The sequence below is a fragment of the Podarcis erhardii genome (genome assembly GCF_964252035.2).
Source record: "Podarcis erhardii genome assembly, chromosome: 1".
Taxonomy (NCBI): domain Eukaryota; kingdom Metazoa; phylum Chordata; class Lepidosauria; order Squamata; family Lacertidae; genus Podarcis; species Podarcis erhardii.
In genome coordinates, this window is record NC_138497.1 from 121,667,595 (window position 1) to 121,681,025 (window position 13,431).

General features: G+C 41.5%; 1 protein-coding gene and 1 long non-coding RNA gene across 8 annotated transcripts in view; one reads left to right on the top strand and one right to left on the bottom strand.

Annotated features, from left to right (window-relative positions):
• GULP1 (GULP PTB domain containing engulfment adaptor 1) overlaps window positions 1-11,846 on the top strand; it is a 182,269-nt gene extending 170,423 nt beyond the window's left edge. For 6 of the 7 annotated variants that reach the window (XM_081847734.1, XM_081847733.1, XM_081847730.1 and 3 more), the window contains 2 exons: window positions 5,178-5,272; window positions 9,119-11,846. In XM_081847734.1, coding sequence (XP_081703860.1) covers window positions 5,178-5,272; window positions 9,119-9,190 — 167 coding nt within the window. In that variant the 3' untranslated portion in view covers window positions 9,191-11,846. Of the gene's footprint in view, window positions 1-5,177; window positions 5,273-6,916; window positions 6,928-9,118 lie in introns of all 7 variants that reach the window. The other variant, XM_081847732.1, reaches the window with a different exon arrangement.
• LOC309335842 lies at window positions 8,040-9,112 on the bottom strand. The gene is made up of 2 exons (XR_014153767.1): window positions 8,514-9,112; window positions 8,040-8,482 (listed from the first exon to the last, which is right to left on the bottom strand). It is a non-coding gene; the product is annotated as an uncharacterized lncRNA (long non-coding RNA).
• Window positions 11,847-13,431: the final 1,585 nt, after the last annotated feature.

Genomic DNA, 13,431 nt, shown 5'->3' on the forward strand with positions numbered 1-13,431 from the left:
CCTGTTCTTTGAGAGTTTGGGTGTTTGGGGGGCATCCTGTGACCCTTTGATATGTTCAAGTAATAACTCCACTCAAGGCAGAAATTAAGATAGCATGTTTGTTGTAAACGTTTGCTTGTCCCCCTTTGGCTGTTAAAACTAAGCAGGCGTTCAACTATATATGTGCTAACTAGGGATCTATTGTTTCATATTGCACAAAAGCAATCTGAGGATATGTTTTAGTCCCGTGTTAACTTCAGGAAAACACTTCTACGGTCTTCGTTGTGACACTTCATCCGTGATTCAACTAGTACCGCACCTTTTTGTGTGTGTCCCCATGCTGAAAAGAAAATGTGGTGGCAATCTCATATTCCAGCGGCTAAAGAAGGAACACACAGGGGACGCTATGTTTTGAAGAAGAAAAACCTGTGCCCATCAAATCCTGCATGGAAATATTAAAGTAGTTTACACTCGACTTCAGAACCACCTGTGTGGTTCTTTTGGGAAGCATCTCAGAAGAAGTAAAGCGTTACTGGATCTGCCTTTATTATTTTAACCCTGGTAACTATTACCAAGTATCTGCAATTACTCCCTCACAAAGCCAAACTACTAAATAATTTCTACGGCTATCCGGTAATATAGTTAACATTAACTTTGTTAACATTAAGTATAAGTGGGATGGTACCAAATGTTCAATAGTTTTCTTATTGTTGGGGGTACAACTAATGATTTTGGCAATGTAAATTCCCCCCGCCTCCCCCCAGATCAGTTTCCGCTTTGATTGAACACCCGCACCGACACCCACACAAAAACATTACTTCAAACCAATTTTGTGCCATTATTTCTCCTTCATCACCAGATGTCATCAAAAGCAGTCAGGTTTGGCTAACTCACCTTACCACTGAGGGCCATTGCAAGTGAGACTTGTTTAAACCGGGGTGCAAATTTCAGTACAGCTGTACCTTGGATTATGTATGTCTTGGTACTCGGATGCTTTGGCTTCCAAATGCCGCAAACCCGGAAGTGAGTGTTCCGGTTTGAGCACATTCTTTGGAACCCAAATGTCCAACAGGGCTTCCGATTGGCTGCAGGAGCTTCCTGCAGCCAATCAGAAGCCATGCTTTGGTTTCCGAACGTTTTGGAAGTCGAAAGGACTTCTGGAACGGATTCCGTTTGATTTTCAAGGTACAACTGTATAAGGATTGCCAAAGAATCACCAAAAGAGGGTAGCCACCCTGTGCTGCAGCATTTCCAAAGGTGTTTGTGTGAGAGATAACTGCAAGGTCCATGTGTCACCTTAAATTACAAAGAAACTAAACTATGGTTTGAATTTCAGTGCACAGCATGCTAGCGCATACTACTGAAATCACAGGCATTTAGTTCCTCCCCTGCTGCTGCCACTCTACCAGGAGACAAGCCAGTGGTCCTCTGAAAACAAACAATGAGTGGTAAACAATATTTGTTCTTGGCTTACTCCTCTTTGTTTGTTTGGAAGACTAACAAGGGACAAGCCTGTGTTATGGCTTGTTTCTTGCCAGTGCAGCAGGAGTGAGGGAGGAGAAAAGGACCCACAATTTCTGCAGCATGCAGTGCATTCATATACAAACCATAGCTTAGTTTAACTGTAAGTTGAAAATGATAGTTTAGTAATTTTGTGAGTAATTCTGGTCCAGCTCTTGTCATGCTATCCGTTGTGCTTTTAACACAAAACAGCCAAGTCAACAAAGACTGTCATTTTTTTTATAAAAATAAAAGGCTTTACCGTTTACATTCTTTTTGGGAACAAATTGCCCATTGAAATCTTGAAAGATTGGCCTATTGTTTCTTTCCAAATGTATTTATATACTACCCTCCCATAAAATATCAGGGGTGTATACAGCAATATAAAAACCATTAAAAGCAAGATGAGATAATCATTAAAATGACTGGCCACTCCAGAAAATTTCAAACAACAGCATAGGGCTGCCAGCATATATGAAGTCTTTTAAGAGACGCCTAAAAATGGATGGTGGCTGCCAAATTTGCTGGAAGAGTATTCCACAATGTGAGACCAACAAAAATATCTGCCCAACAGGCCTCTGTATCACAGCGGTAAACAGCACCCTTCCAGATTATCTCACTGATTGGGCTGGGATAGATAGAAGGGCTCAGGCAGTCCTTAAGGAATGTTGGACCTAAGTTGTTCAGGGCTCTGTACCTGACTTGATATGCTCATCTCCCCAGATAGTAATCAGTGAATTGTATTATGAGCAGAATGTGAAGTACTCCAGGCTGCTTGTGCACTATTTAACCCCAAGAAACATAGATGCCTGGCTTGAAAGCAGAGGTTGATTACCTCAAAGGAAAGGTATAGTTTATGTTTCTGGAAAATAGTGGAAATCTCCAGCCCTTTTGGAATTACTGGGGGAAACAAGCAGGGGAGTTGCAATGGCTGAAAACGAGGGGGGAAATCCGCAATTATTTTAGGCTTTCGTGTTGTCAATGCCAAGAGACATCTTTTGATGTGTATTGAAGTCAAAGAGGATATTTCTGAGATCAAAGTGTCCCAATAGGAAAAAACCAACTAAAATCTGATAATAGATGAACAACATCTTATACTCCCTTCTTAGAAAATAGTTTGATTACCACCAATAACAACAGGGCAATTTTTTTACTTTGTGCTATAAGACTCATGGGGCAGTGGCCTTTCCAGGTGGTCTGCAGGTCAAATTTTCTTCAAAGAAACATTTGAACCCAACTACTTCCACTGTCCACATGCGTGCTTCTCTTTTATCCTTTTATTTTTCATAACAGATTACCAAAAGAAGAACCTATTTAGAAACTAATATTGCTAATCACATTTCAAAATCAAGTTCAAAGTCTGGGAAGGTACTGCATTCTCCACCATAAAATAATGGTCTGAAAGAGGCAATAATACTTTCAGGATCTTATGAAAGCACTAATGAAACGGCTGGCTTAAAGAGTTTGCAATGCAAAGTCCTCTGCTCAGATTTGTTGGCTGAAATCTCGTCTCTTGAACCCACTCACAAGGTGGTGTATCAACCATTGTCTCTTAGAGCTCTTCCCAGTTAACTGCAATATGAAGATAAGTAATGCCAGCCTGGGACGCGGGTGGCGCTGTGGGTAAAACCTCAGTGCCTAGGACTTGCCGATCGCATGGTCGGCGGTTCGAATCCCCATGGCAGGGTGAGCTCCCATCTTTCAGTCCCAGCTCCTGCCCACCTAGCAGTTCGAAAGCACTCTTAAGTGCAAGTAGATAAATAGCTACCGCTTTATAGCGGAAAGGTAATGGCGTTTCCGTGTGCTGCGCTGGTGCTGGCTCACCAGAGCAGCTTCGTCACGCTGGCCACGTGACCCGGAAGTGTCTCCGGACAGCGCTGGCCCCCGGCCTCTTAAGTGAGATGGGCGCACAACCCTAGAGTTGGACACAACTGGCCCGTACGGGCAGGGGTACCTTTACCTTTACCTTTACAATGCCAGCCTACCTTACAGGGCTGTTGTAAGGATTGTTGAGATAGCCACATTGTGTGTTGTAAAAGGAAAATGCAGTCATTATTTATTGGAAGATCTTGCATCTTGTAATAGGTAAATCAGTCTCTTTGTATTTTACTAAATTTAGCGGTCCAGTATATTATCATTATAATGCATTTTCAGGAGGTGATTTTATATGTCATGGACCAATAGTAGTAATTTTAGAAGCTGCAACAATCACTTCTAGATCTTTTAAAGTGTGAAACAGAAATGCCAGATTTAGGACCTTTCTCCCAAACACTCCATAACCACACATAAAGCACTGCCTTATAAATCTTCCTTCTGTTATGTTATTATTGTGGTTGAGAAATTCATCCATAAAACAACTTGATATGGTCATACATTCTGGGAGTGTTTGAAATACCACAAATCCACTCCTGTTTTAGAATAGAAATTATTACACTGTGAAAGGCATGACAGGGATAGATGTGCACTACAAATTAATACAGGAGAGCAACGGGAAATCTGCAAATAAGGGACAAATACTCATTTTTAATATTAAAAATGAGAGATGCATTAATCAGAAAAAAATGTGTTTTTTGTAATTCTCTTGTCAATCTCTAGCTAGTTAAAGCAGAACATAATCTGAACTGTAACATTTGGGAAATAAAAGATTTAAAGCATCATGAGAATAGAAAAAGGAAGCAATTAAGCAATTAAGCAAGAAGTTGCTTTGAGCTTTCTGGCGTTCTAATTTTGGGGGTTTGGATGTTTTTGGATGCACTGGGCATCAGTCAGGTGATTTCCACCACCTGAATATGTTCTGATGTGGTAGAATCCCAGGAACAATGTGCTATCTTCTTTTCTCTGAGCGTTCAAATCATCCCTAATTGCTGGGATTACACGCACTGTTTCAGCACTTGCAGTGTCCACAATCCATGCCCGTAGCATAACTCAACTTGCACTGCGAATCCTGCCAGTTCACAAAGATTAAGAGGGGCTGGCCATCATCTATACGGACTTGGGCTGTTGGGAGCTGAAGTCTAACAACCTCTGGAGGACCACATGTCCCCCATCACTGGTATGCTCTATCATGCCTGGAGGGGCTTTTGGAAGCTGCCCGTTCTGAATGCCTTTGAGCAGCTGTTCTGATTTAGCTCAGTTCTGTGTAAGAGAAATATAATGCAAGCCAAAGGATTATTTCCCCCCTCGAGCTTCATCTTTTGATAAGAAACACTGTGCAGTCGTAACCAAAACTAATGAGCTGGTGATCTGAGGCTTGTTTGCTGGAACAACTTACTCTGCATATCTGTCTTGCTTAGAGAACACACACACACACACACACACACACACACACACAATTTCAGTTTCTGAATGATCGGAAGGGGCTGTATGCTTTTTAAAAAAGAAGAAGACTATGCTTCATACAGATTTAGTCTGGAATTCGTGGAGATGCCCTCTCGAAAAATAATTTAGGGGAAATGAAGTGAAAATTAGTGGTTGCCAGTTCATGACTCCTTCTCCAGAGGGGCAAGACGCAATGATCAAGAGTGGTGGCTCAACCGAACCATCTAGTACAGACCTTCTAGAATACAGCAGAACACTGGTTGCAAATTTTGCTGCTTTGCATTCTCAAGTCCAGAGTTTCACCAGCTGTCTGAGTTTCCACACACTCCACTTCTTATGTGTTGCTGATTCCTTTTTTTTATTCTTCTTCTTCTTTCTAGAGAGAGACCTTTTTGGAGCAGAACCTTTTGACCCTTTTAGCTGCGGAGCAGGAGATTTCCCTCCAGACATTCAATCCAAACTAGACGAGATGCAGGTGACAAAACATTTGCCATTGCAAAAATGTTGTTTCTATTGCCATGTAAATATCAGGGGACATTGTTTGTGCTGTAGGCGGCATGATCTTGGCCTGTAAAATGTTCAGTGTTGCAAGAAAAGAAAAGGGAAATAGGATTCATTCAGTTGTTAATAATAGAGTGCTTATGCATCTTAAGCAGAGGTAGTTTTTCTGGGGTCCTCCACATTTTCCGTCATCCGTCACCACTGTCCATGCTACTGGTAGTCCAACATCTAAGGAGAACAACACAGGCAATAGTGAATCAGTGCTCAGATTCCTTAGAGGATTTAATACTTACTCTATAAGCTTTTGTAGCACTTCTGCAGAGGAAATGGGGTCAATATTACTGTTCATGCTTCCTCTAGGGAAGAACTATTTATCCCTTGTGGGCTACATGGAAGGTGCAGTTTTGAAGATCTGAATGTAACCACAACCCAGGTATTTTGGGACTACAACTCCCATCATCCCTAGCTAACAAGACCAGTGGTCAGGGATGATGGGAATTGTAGTCCCCAAACAGCTGGAGGGCCAAGTTTGGCCATCACTACACTACAAGACCACCAAGGAAGAATGCACTCACTGCAAGCAAGCCTTAATATCTATCTGTAAAACACATTTTGCTCTTTCGAGGTACAACACACTTCGCCTAACTATAATATTGCTTAGGCTCCTAACCAGGTTTGATTCTTGCCATTTGGAGTCCTTAAAAAATGCCTCCTTCTCTTCCCTTCCTCCTCCTTTCATATGCCAGCACTTCATTGTCCATGTTCCCTGCCTTTGTACGTTCTTTAGGCCCAACAGGATTTCTTTGAACCTACCCCCAAGAGCTGGACCACCACTCAAATACATGACAAATGGTAGCCCGCTGGGTTTCTCCACGCATTTCTCAATCACGATCCCTTCTCTAGTCACCCCATCCTATTTGTGTATGGTTAATCAGCTACTCACACTTCATTTCAAACCCACAAGACCCCTTGCCTATCTCTCTTCATCACTGCTGGGTATCTTTGCCCATTGACTGGCCTTTGCTTACCTCAATGTAGTGGTTAGGCCTCCACCATCCCCTCACTACTCTTCCTGATCCATTGACACACAGGGCAGTACAGGCCAGTTGGGTGCAGGGTTAGTGGCAAGAAAGACCTTGCCTTTTAGCTCCTCTGTAACATCATTCTGCTTTTTCCATGGTTTTTGACAGTATACCATGTGAGACCAAAACCTACAAAGTGCATGCACAAAATATTTATATCTATGTGTGACGAAATACCATAAATACCTTTCCAATCTCAACAGTGGGTAAATTATAATAGATTTACTTCAGAAAGTGAACTTGGTTGCAATCAACTTTATATTTACTTCTGAATATTTTGTAAGAAATAATGAAAAGATAAATTTAGTTGCAATTATTTTATATTATTCGGTTTAGTTGTTTGTGAGATCTGTAACTAGGAGCAAAATCCTATGCATATCTACTTGGGCATAAATTCTCTTGAGTTCAATGAGACTTGTTCCATGTAATTGTGTATAGAATTGTAGCCTAAATTAGAAATGTTATTACTGATGTTAACCAATCTGCCAGAAGCTCTAATATTTCTTCCATCTCTTTGTGCTTTCGTGGGTGTGCAGCGTCAGCGATGGTTGGTATATATGTTTTTAATGAGTTTCGATTCATGTCCTATAAAGTATAATAATGTTGATGTCTGAGATCTAAACTTTAGCACTTCAGATTGCTAGATTTCCATTCTTTTTCATTTTTCATGTGGTAAAATTTGAGAAATTCTTGCAGGCTCCTTTCAGAGAGGTATTGACTTTTTGTCTGTAATAGCTCACTATGCTGTACATACACATTATGTAAGAATGAGTTCTTTTATTCAATCTGAACTGTAAAACTCAAGGGAAATGTTATTACTTCAGACAGAGCAGGCAAGAGGGCTACCATTTCTGTAAAATACAAACTTTTGCGGGGATGCTGTGCTCTGGGTCTGTGTGCACTTCAAGTGCCCTCAACCATGCATATGATATGTATAAAAAAAGACACTCCTGCAGATGTCCCATCATATAGGGACCCAATTCACAGTGTTCTTCCCACTGAGGTAGAAGAACAGTTTCATACATTAGGATAAATGCACCATGTCATAAAAAGAGGTGTGCATTGCTAAAGAGCTGTGATGGGATAATGAGCTGCTTGTGCGTAAAAGCTTGATCCCTCTGGGGGTTTGGCTGGTCAACCAAACCGAGTCACTAACGGAGCCCCCAAAGCATGACTCCGTCAGTCGCTGGTAGAATCTGACAGTGGGCGTCTACGGAACTTACTCCAGCATAAAAGCTGTTTGACGGACATGCGCCTCCTGGACTCTCTGCGTGACAGTTTCCGGCGAAGGGTGGGAGTTCCTAAGGGGGGTCTTGTTACCTCTTCACTATTCTCACTGGAAGTATCCCAGAGCCTCCCCTCCGACTCCCCTTCCGCCGGAGCTCCTGCTCTCCCCCTACTGGTTCCTTCTTCTGCTGCAGAATCTCTCCTATTCTCCTGGAGCCTTTCCAACACCTGTTCCTCCGATGGCAGTTCCCTGACAAGAGCCACACCGCCACTGATATGAGCCAGGAATCTGCTTTGTATTTTGACTTGCTAAAACTATGACCCTTTGCCAGCAAGTATATATTACCTTCCCCAGGCATTCCTTTCCGGAAAATAGAAGGCATGTGCGTTGGACCGATTCTTTACAGTCACATTCCCAATTCTGTCATCCAAACATGTAGGTCTCTAAGGAATTGAATCAATGCACGTGACTTCTGTTGTTGTTTTGTTTTTTCAGTAAAAGAATACTTATTTATTCTTCAGCTCGAGCCAGTACTGTAATCCAGAGGGGAGGTCTACCTTTCAAATCAGCCATGTTTGTAGCATATTTGATTTATAGGTCAAACTGAAATCCTATAAGCCCACAGGAATAACCCTTATGAAAGCACCCCTATCTTGCCAAGAATCACTTCTTATCTTGAAGGTTGCCTCTTGCCAATTTGTACGTAAGGCAGTCTACACTGCCATGGTCTAAAACAGAGCCATCGTATTCTCAGTTCCTTATCCAACTAGATTCATTCCAGCTCAGAATGGAACAGCATACTTTTTCTCCATTTGCAAGCCCGATACAGTGGAATGTGACACAACGCACTGTATATTTTCAATCAGGGTTCAACCTTGACACCAGACACAGACACAGACACACACACACACACACACACACACACACAACTTTTTCAGGCTACATACATGTTCCACTGCCACCACCTCCAAAACTGACAAAATGCAAACGTTCAAATTCACTTTTTAAATTTCACATTAGGCAGATATTTGATGGGGACCCTAATCTCAAACTGAGGGTGCTTTTCACATATAGATAGTGAGATATATTTTACATGTCATTCATACTGTTCATCTATTATTAACGGGACAGTGGAAACAGGCAGCTTAAGGCTCAATAGCAGTAACATCAAAAGCATATGATGTGTGTGTGTGTGTGTGTGTGTGTAATTAAAGCACATTAATTTTTTTTAAAGCAGTCACACAAACACACACACACAGAGAGAGAGAGAGAGAGAGAGAGAGAGAGAGAGAGAGAGATTAGTTTCATTCTCTATGAAACAATCCAGATGAGAATGTATTACAGAACTCAAAAGATCTTATTCCTGCATGGCCAGACGTTCTTTCTTTTCTTTTTTTAAGGTGAATTCCACAGTTATAAGAATGAGCACTTCTCAATAGGCGTTTGTAAAATACCGCATTTTCTCACTCTTTCCTGTTTCTTTGTTTGTGTTTCTCTTCCTCTGTTTCAGGAGGGGTTCAAAATGGGACTGACTCTGGAAGGCACAGTATTTTGCCTTGACCCTCTAGACAGCAGGTGCTGATGCCAGGAAAAGAACCATGAAAAGATATTGCCATCTCTTTTTTTTAGGAGGGAGTTTTAAAACGTATTACAAATACTGTCAATGTGCCAAAAATGTTTTTTCAACTTGTTCACTTTTGTGAGGTTTGCTTCTGTGAAACTCCAGATAGGTTCCAGTGTTATCCCTGTACAAATGTAAAAAGTCACACATGTATATGAAACCAAAACGAAATCACACTGCTGTCTTTCTTAGTCATCTTCCGCCACCCAATGGCAATTCACCATGTGTTGTGAAGTTCTTTGAACTATTCATGCAACGCTATAGAATCCCCTCAGTTGGTTTCTTCATTCCCAGTATGTAGGGCCCTGTTCATACATTTTTGTTGAAAATCGCCCAGATACTGCATACCACAGTTCACACAGTCCATAAATCCTTGTTTCTGGCCATGATTCAAGCTACAGTGCGCTCTGTGGTTCTTCACATAGACTTTCCCACATTAATGGCTGTACTTTAACATAAAGGGAGTGATGGAAGCATTCCATCATCACCGATTTGGGGTGCTTCAGATGTTGTCAGGCTCCAACTCCCATCAGCCCCAACTAACATGACTCTCATCAACCCTAACTAACTAGCACGTTGGCAAGATCGGAGCTGAAAACCAGCAACACCCGAGGAACCACAGATTCCTGTCCTAGCTTTAAGAATTTTGATTAGGCGCATAAGCTTATTTTTACATTCCTGGTGGTGTTTGTCGTTTGGAATCTGCTTCACAAAAAGCTATGTTTTTCAGTGGCGAGTGATTGTCTGTTTTCACATCTACATGTGCACACAAGCACTCTTCTGCACTCAGAAGCATATTTAGGAGGTGGGGGTCCGATAGCCGACTCCTCAACACAGATGTTTTGGAAATCCTGTTGATTTCCAAGTGGAGGCAGACTAAAAGTCACTGCTTGGAGCGCATGTCAACTTGCTACGTGTAACAGAAAAATCCAGCTCAGATTGCCTTATGCACACATGCTTTAGCTAAAAGAAGACACCCTCGATGTTTTGAGGTCAGGCCCTCTGCAAATTCCAGAGGGTTTGAGAGTACATCCTTCAGGATCTTGGAAGCCTGGAGAATCATCTGGAAACACACAAAGGAGTTCTGCTGCTGGGTAATGTGGGAACCCTATGAAAGCTGCTTGGATCATACATTTGGCAAAAGAATCTTACTGTGCAATGTACATGTCATTTATGGGTGCATAATTTGATAACAAATAACCCAGAGAAGAATGGTGGGGACAGGTTATCCTGTTGTCATTTGTAATTCTGTGCAGAAGCCCATTCCTGAGCATCAGTGTATTTTTCTTCCACTAGTCTTCAAACTAGCAATAAATGAACATTTTGTTTGTGCATTTCTTGCATTCACCAGTGGAATTGTTCCTTCCTGTTCCCATTTTTGCCATCACTTTTCTCATTTTTAAAAGAGTGTGTGTATGTATACACATTTATATATATATACATATATATGTATATACAATAATTGGGGGGGGGAGTTTCCTCTCCTGTAAGGATCCTTTCACTGAAAAGACTTTTGGGGGGTGGGGAGGGTGGATGCGAAGGACAAATAAGAGAAGACACTTAAGAGATTATTTTACTGCTTATATCTTTTAGACGGGGAGAAAAGAACTAGTTTTCTGGTACTTGGGTTGAAAAAAATAATAGCTTTTGAACTTATATTGTGAGGTTTACACAGAAAATAGAATGCATTTATGCAATATTATTACCTTTTTTTAAAAGCTTTGTTCCAGCCTCGGAAGACACTTAAGCAGATGCCTGGACAGTCTGGGATTCTTCACTTGCTTAAAGTTAGGCATCTGCTTAGGCACTGCGGCTCCAGCGAGCCCTTCCTATTTTTGCATTGTGTTAAGTCTTCCTTCTTTGCGTTGATCGGTCTGAATGTATACCTATATCTATGGACAGGATCCAAAGAGAACTGCTGCGTACCTAAAGTGCTTCTGCACATGTACGGGGAAGAATGCAGGCTCTCACATCACACTGAACACCATTCCAGAGGGTCGCCTGACTTTCAGAAACTGCTTGGCGAGGACGCAAGGATGGTGGCTGCAGTGGGAAGGTGTGGGACAAACACTTGGAGTGCTTATGCAAAACACCACAAACAGTCCTTTGGATCATGGCCTATGTGTCTGTCGATATAGTTATATACATATATATATATGGAATCACTAATGAGTAGAGTAGACTATGTTTCCTAGAAAGAAATCTATAATTTTGTTTGTCCTATAGTATTTTGCAATTTGTACAACAAGGTTGTTTAGTAGCCATATCAATGGCTTTTTAAAACAAATAGAATTTGTATTTTTATCGTACTTTTAAAAAAGAAAGCTTTACGTAATAAGCATATATTTAGGGGCCGTTTACTACGGATGGTAACGAAACACTCAGAAAATATTTGCACATTTTAAGAAACCTTTGTTTTACTGATTTTTACGTGGGTTGATTCTACGAAAAGCTAAATATAATCTAACCGATCTCGTCAGTACAAGGACACCTAAATTAATTCAGCGAGAAAGTACATTTTTAACGAGAGGGTTCTAGTGTTCTGGTTGAAATTTGTATTTCTATGTAATCTCAAACTGTCTGTTTAATTTTGCTCCAAATAAATGTTTTAAATAATTTTGTCTCATGGAACAGAACTTTTATTTAATACTGATCCGCAGTGCAAAGAAAACGGTAAATATAAAATAAAAACAAAGAAGCACCTACCAAACAATAAAAACCACAAAACTCAACAACAACAAAAATGGGGCCTGCAACAAAACATTGCAGTTCAAGGTACTCCTGTTCACCTCCCCCACTCCCAAGGATGCATAGGCCCTGGGGCCCTGGGTGCCCAAGCACATGCAAAATTGCCAATGAAGGGGCTGGGCACCCACAAATTGTGCCAGGGGCACAGGGACACCCCTGCAGAGGCCACGTTTCTGCAAGAGTGTAAGTATTCTGTGCCCAATGGTACTGCTCTGTCTTCACTGAGCTGTTCATTTTCTACTTTTGGTTGTTTTGGTCTCCTTATGTCTTCCAAAAAAGTTTCCTTGTTTTTTGTACCCCTGCAAACCTTGGGTTTCCCCCCAAAACATGCCGACACGTCATTTGTGGTGGCATTTTGCTTATATAAGGGAGAACACTCGAGAGAATTAGTATATATGGTTGTATTAATACTTACCATATGTATATGAGTGTACTAGCCATTCATCACTAATATTACAGTAGAAGACTGTACAGCAAACTCCACAATTCTATTGCAACTCCACAAGAATCTGCCATTTTCCAATTTGCAATTCCCATATGAACCTACCACCTACTGAAATCAATCAGTTCGGTGTCGCGGTTAAGAGTGTCAGACCAGGATCTGGGAGAAAAGAGTTCAGCCATGATGCTCACTTGCTTGGCGAGGCCACCCCATTCCCTAAGGTGCAAATAACTAGACGACACATAGCATTTTGGTTTGGGGAGCAAATAAGGCCGCAAATTTATTGGTTACAGAGGTAAGGTTTGGCCACAGGCATGGTGGTAGGGAACTGTGTATGTCACTCCCACCCGTGTTTCTAAGGGTGAAGCCAGTGGTGGGGGATGCCCTATGACCTACAGCAAATTGGGGCATCCCCCAAGCTGTCCCTGTTGGAGAATAATAATAAAATGGGGCGGGGTGGAGAACCATGCCTGCTACCTTGAACTCCTCAAATGAAAGACCGGCTCTATTGGGAGGGGTTCAACGTTTCACTGGAGAAATGGTTCCATCAGCACAAGTATTTTTCTGCTTTCCAGACAGAATTATATCCCCTCTCCTCTCCCTACCATGCTGTTCTAGGACTTCTCCCATCTGCCCCGCTCCTGAAGACAAAAGTCCTCAGTGTTTATGGGGAAGCTCACTATGAGCTTATGATTGTTCTTTCTGATCCAGATAAGCTTGTCACTAGTTTGTAAATTAGTCTGCTGAAATGACACCACAGACAAGATATCCCAGAATTCTCTTGAAAGGCCTGCCTGGCAGTCATTGATGCAATACAGTTTCTCTTTGGGTTTAGGGGAGCTAAATAACAACACACCCACACAATAATTCCCCCCATCGTTAATTATCTTACCAAACTGGCGAAAGAGATTTCTGTATTTTCTTCTTTTTTAAGACACAATTCGCTACATGTCTGCTCGGCATTCAGGATGAGAACAGTTCTTGTCATTAATTTTTGGCTCTCTTTAAGATA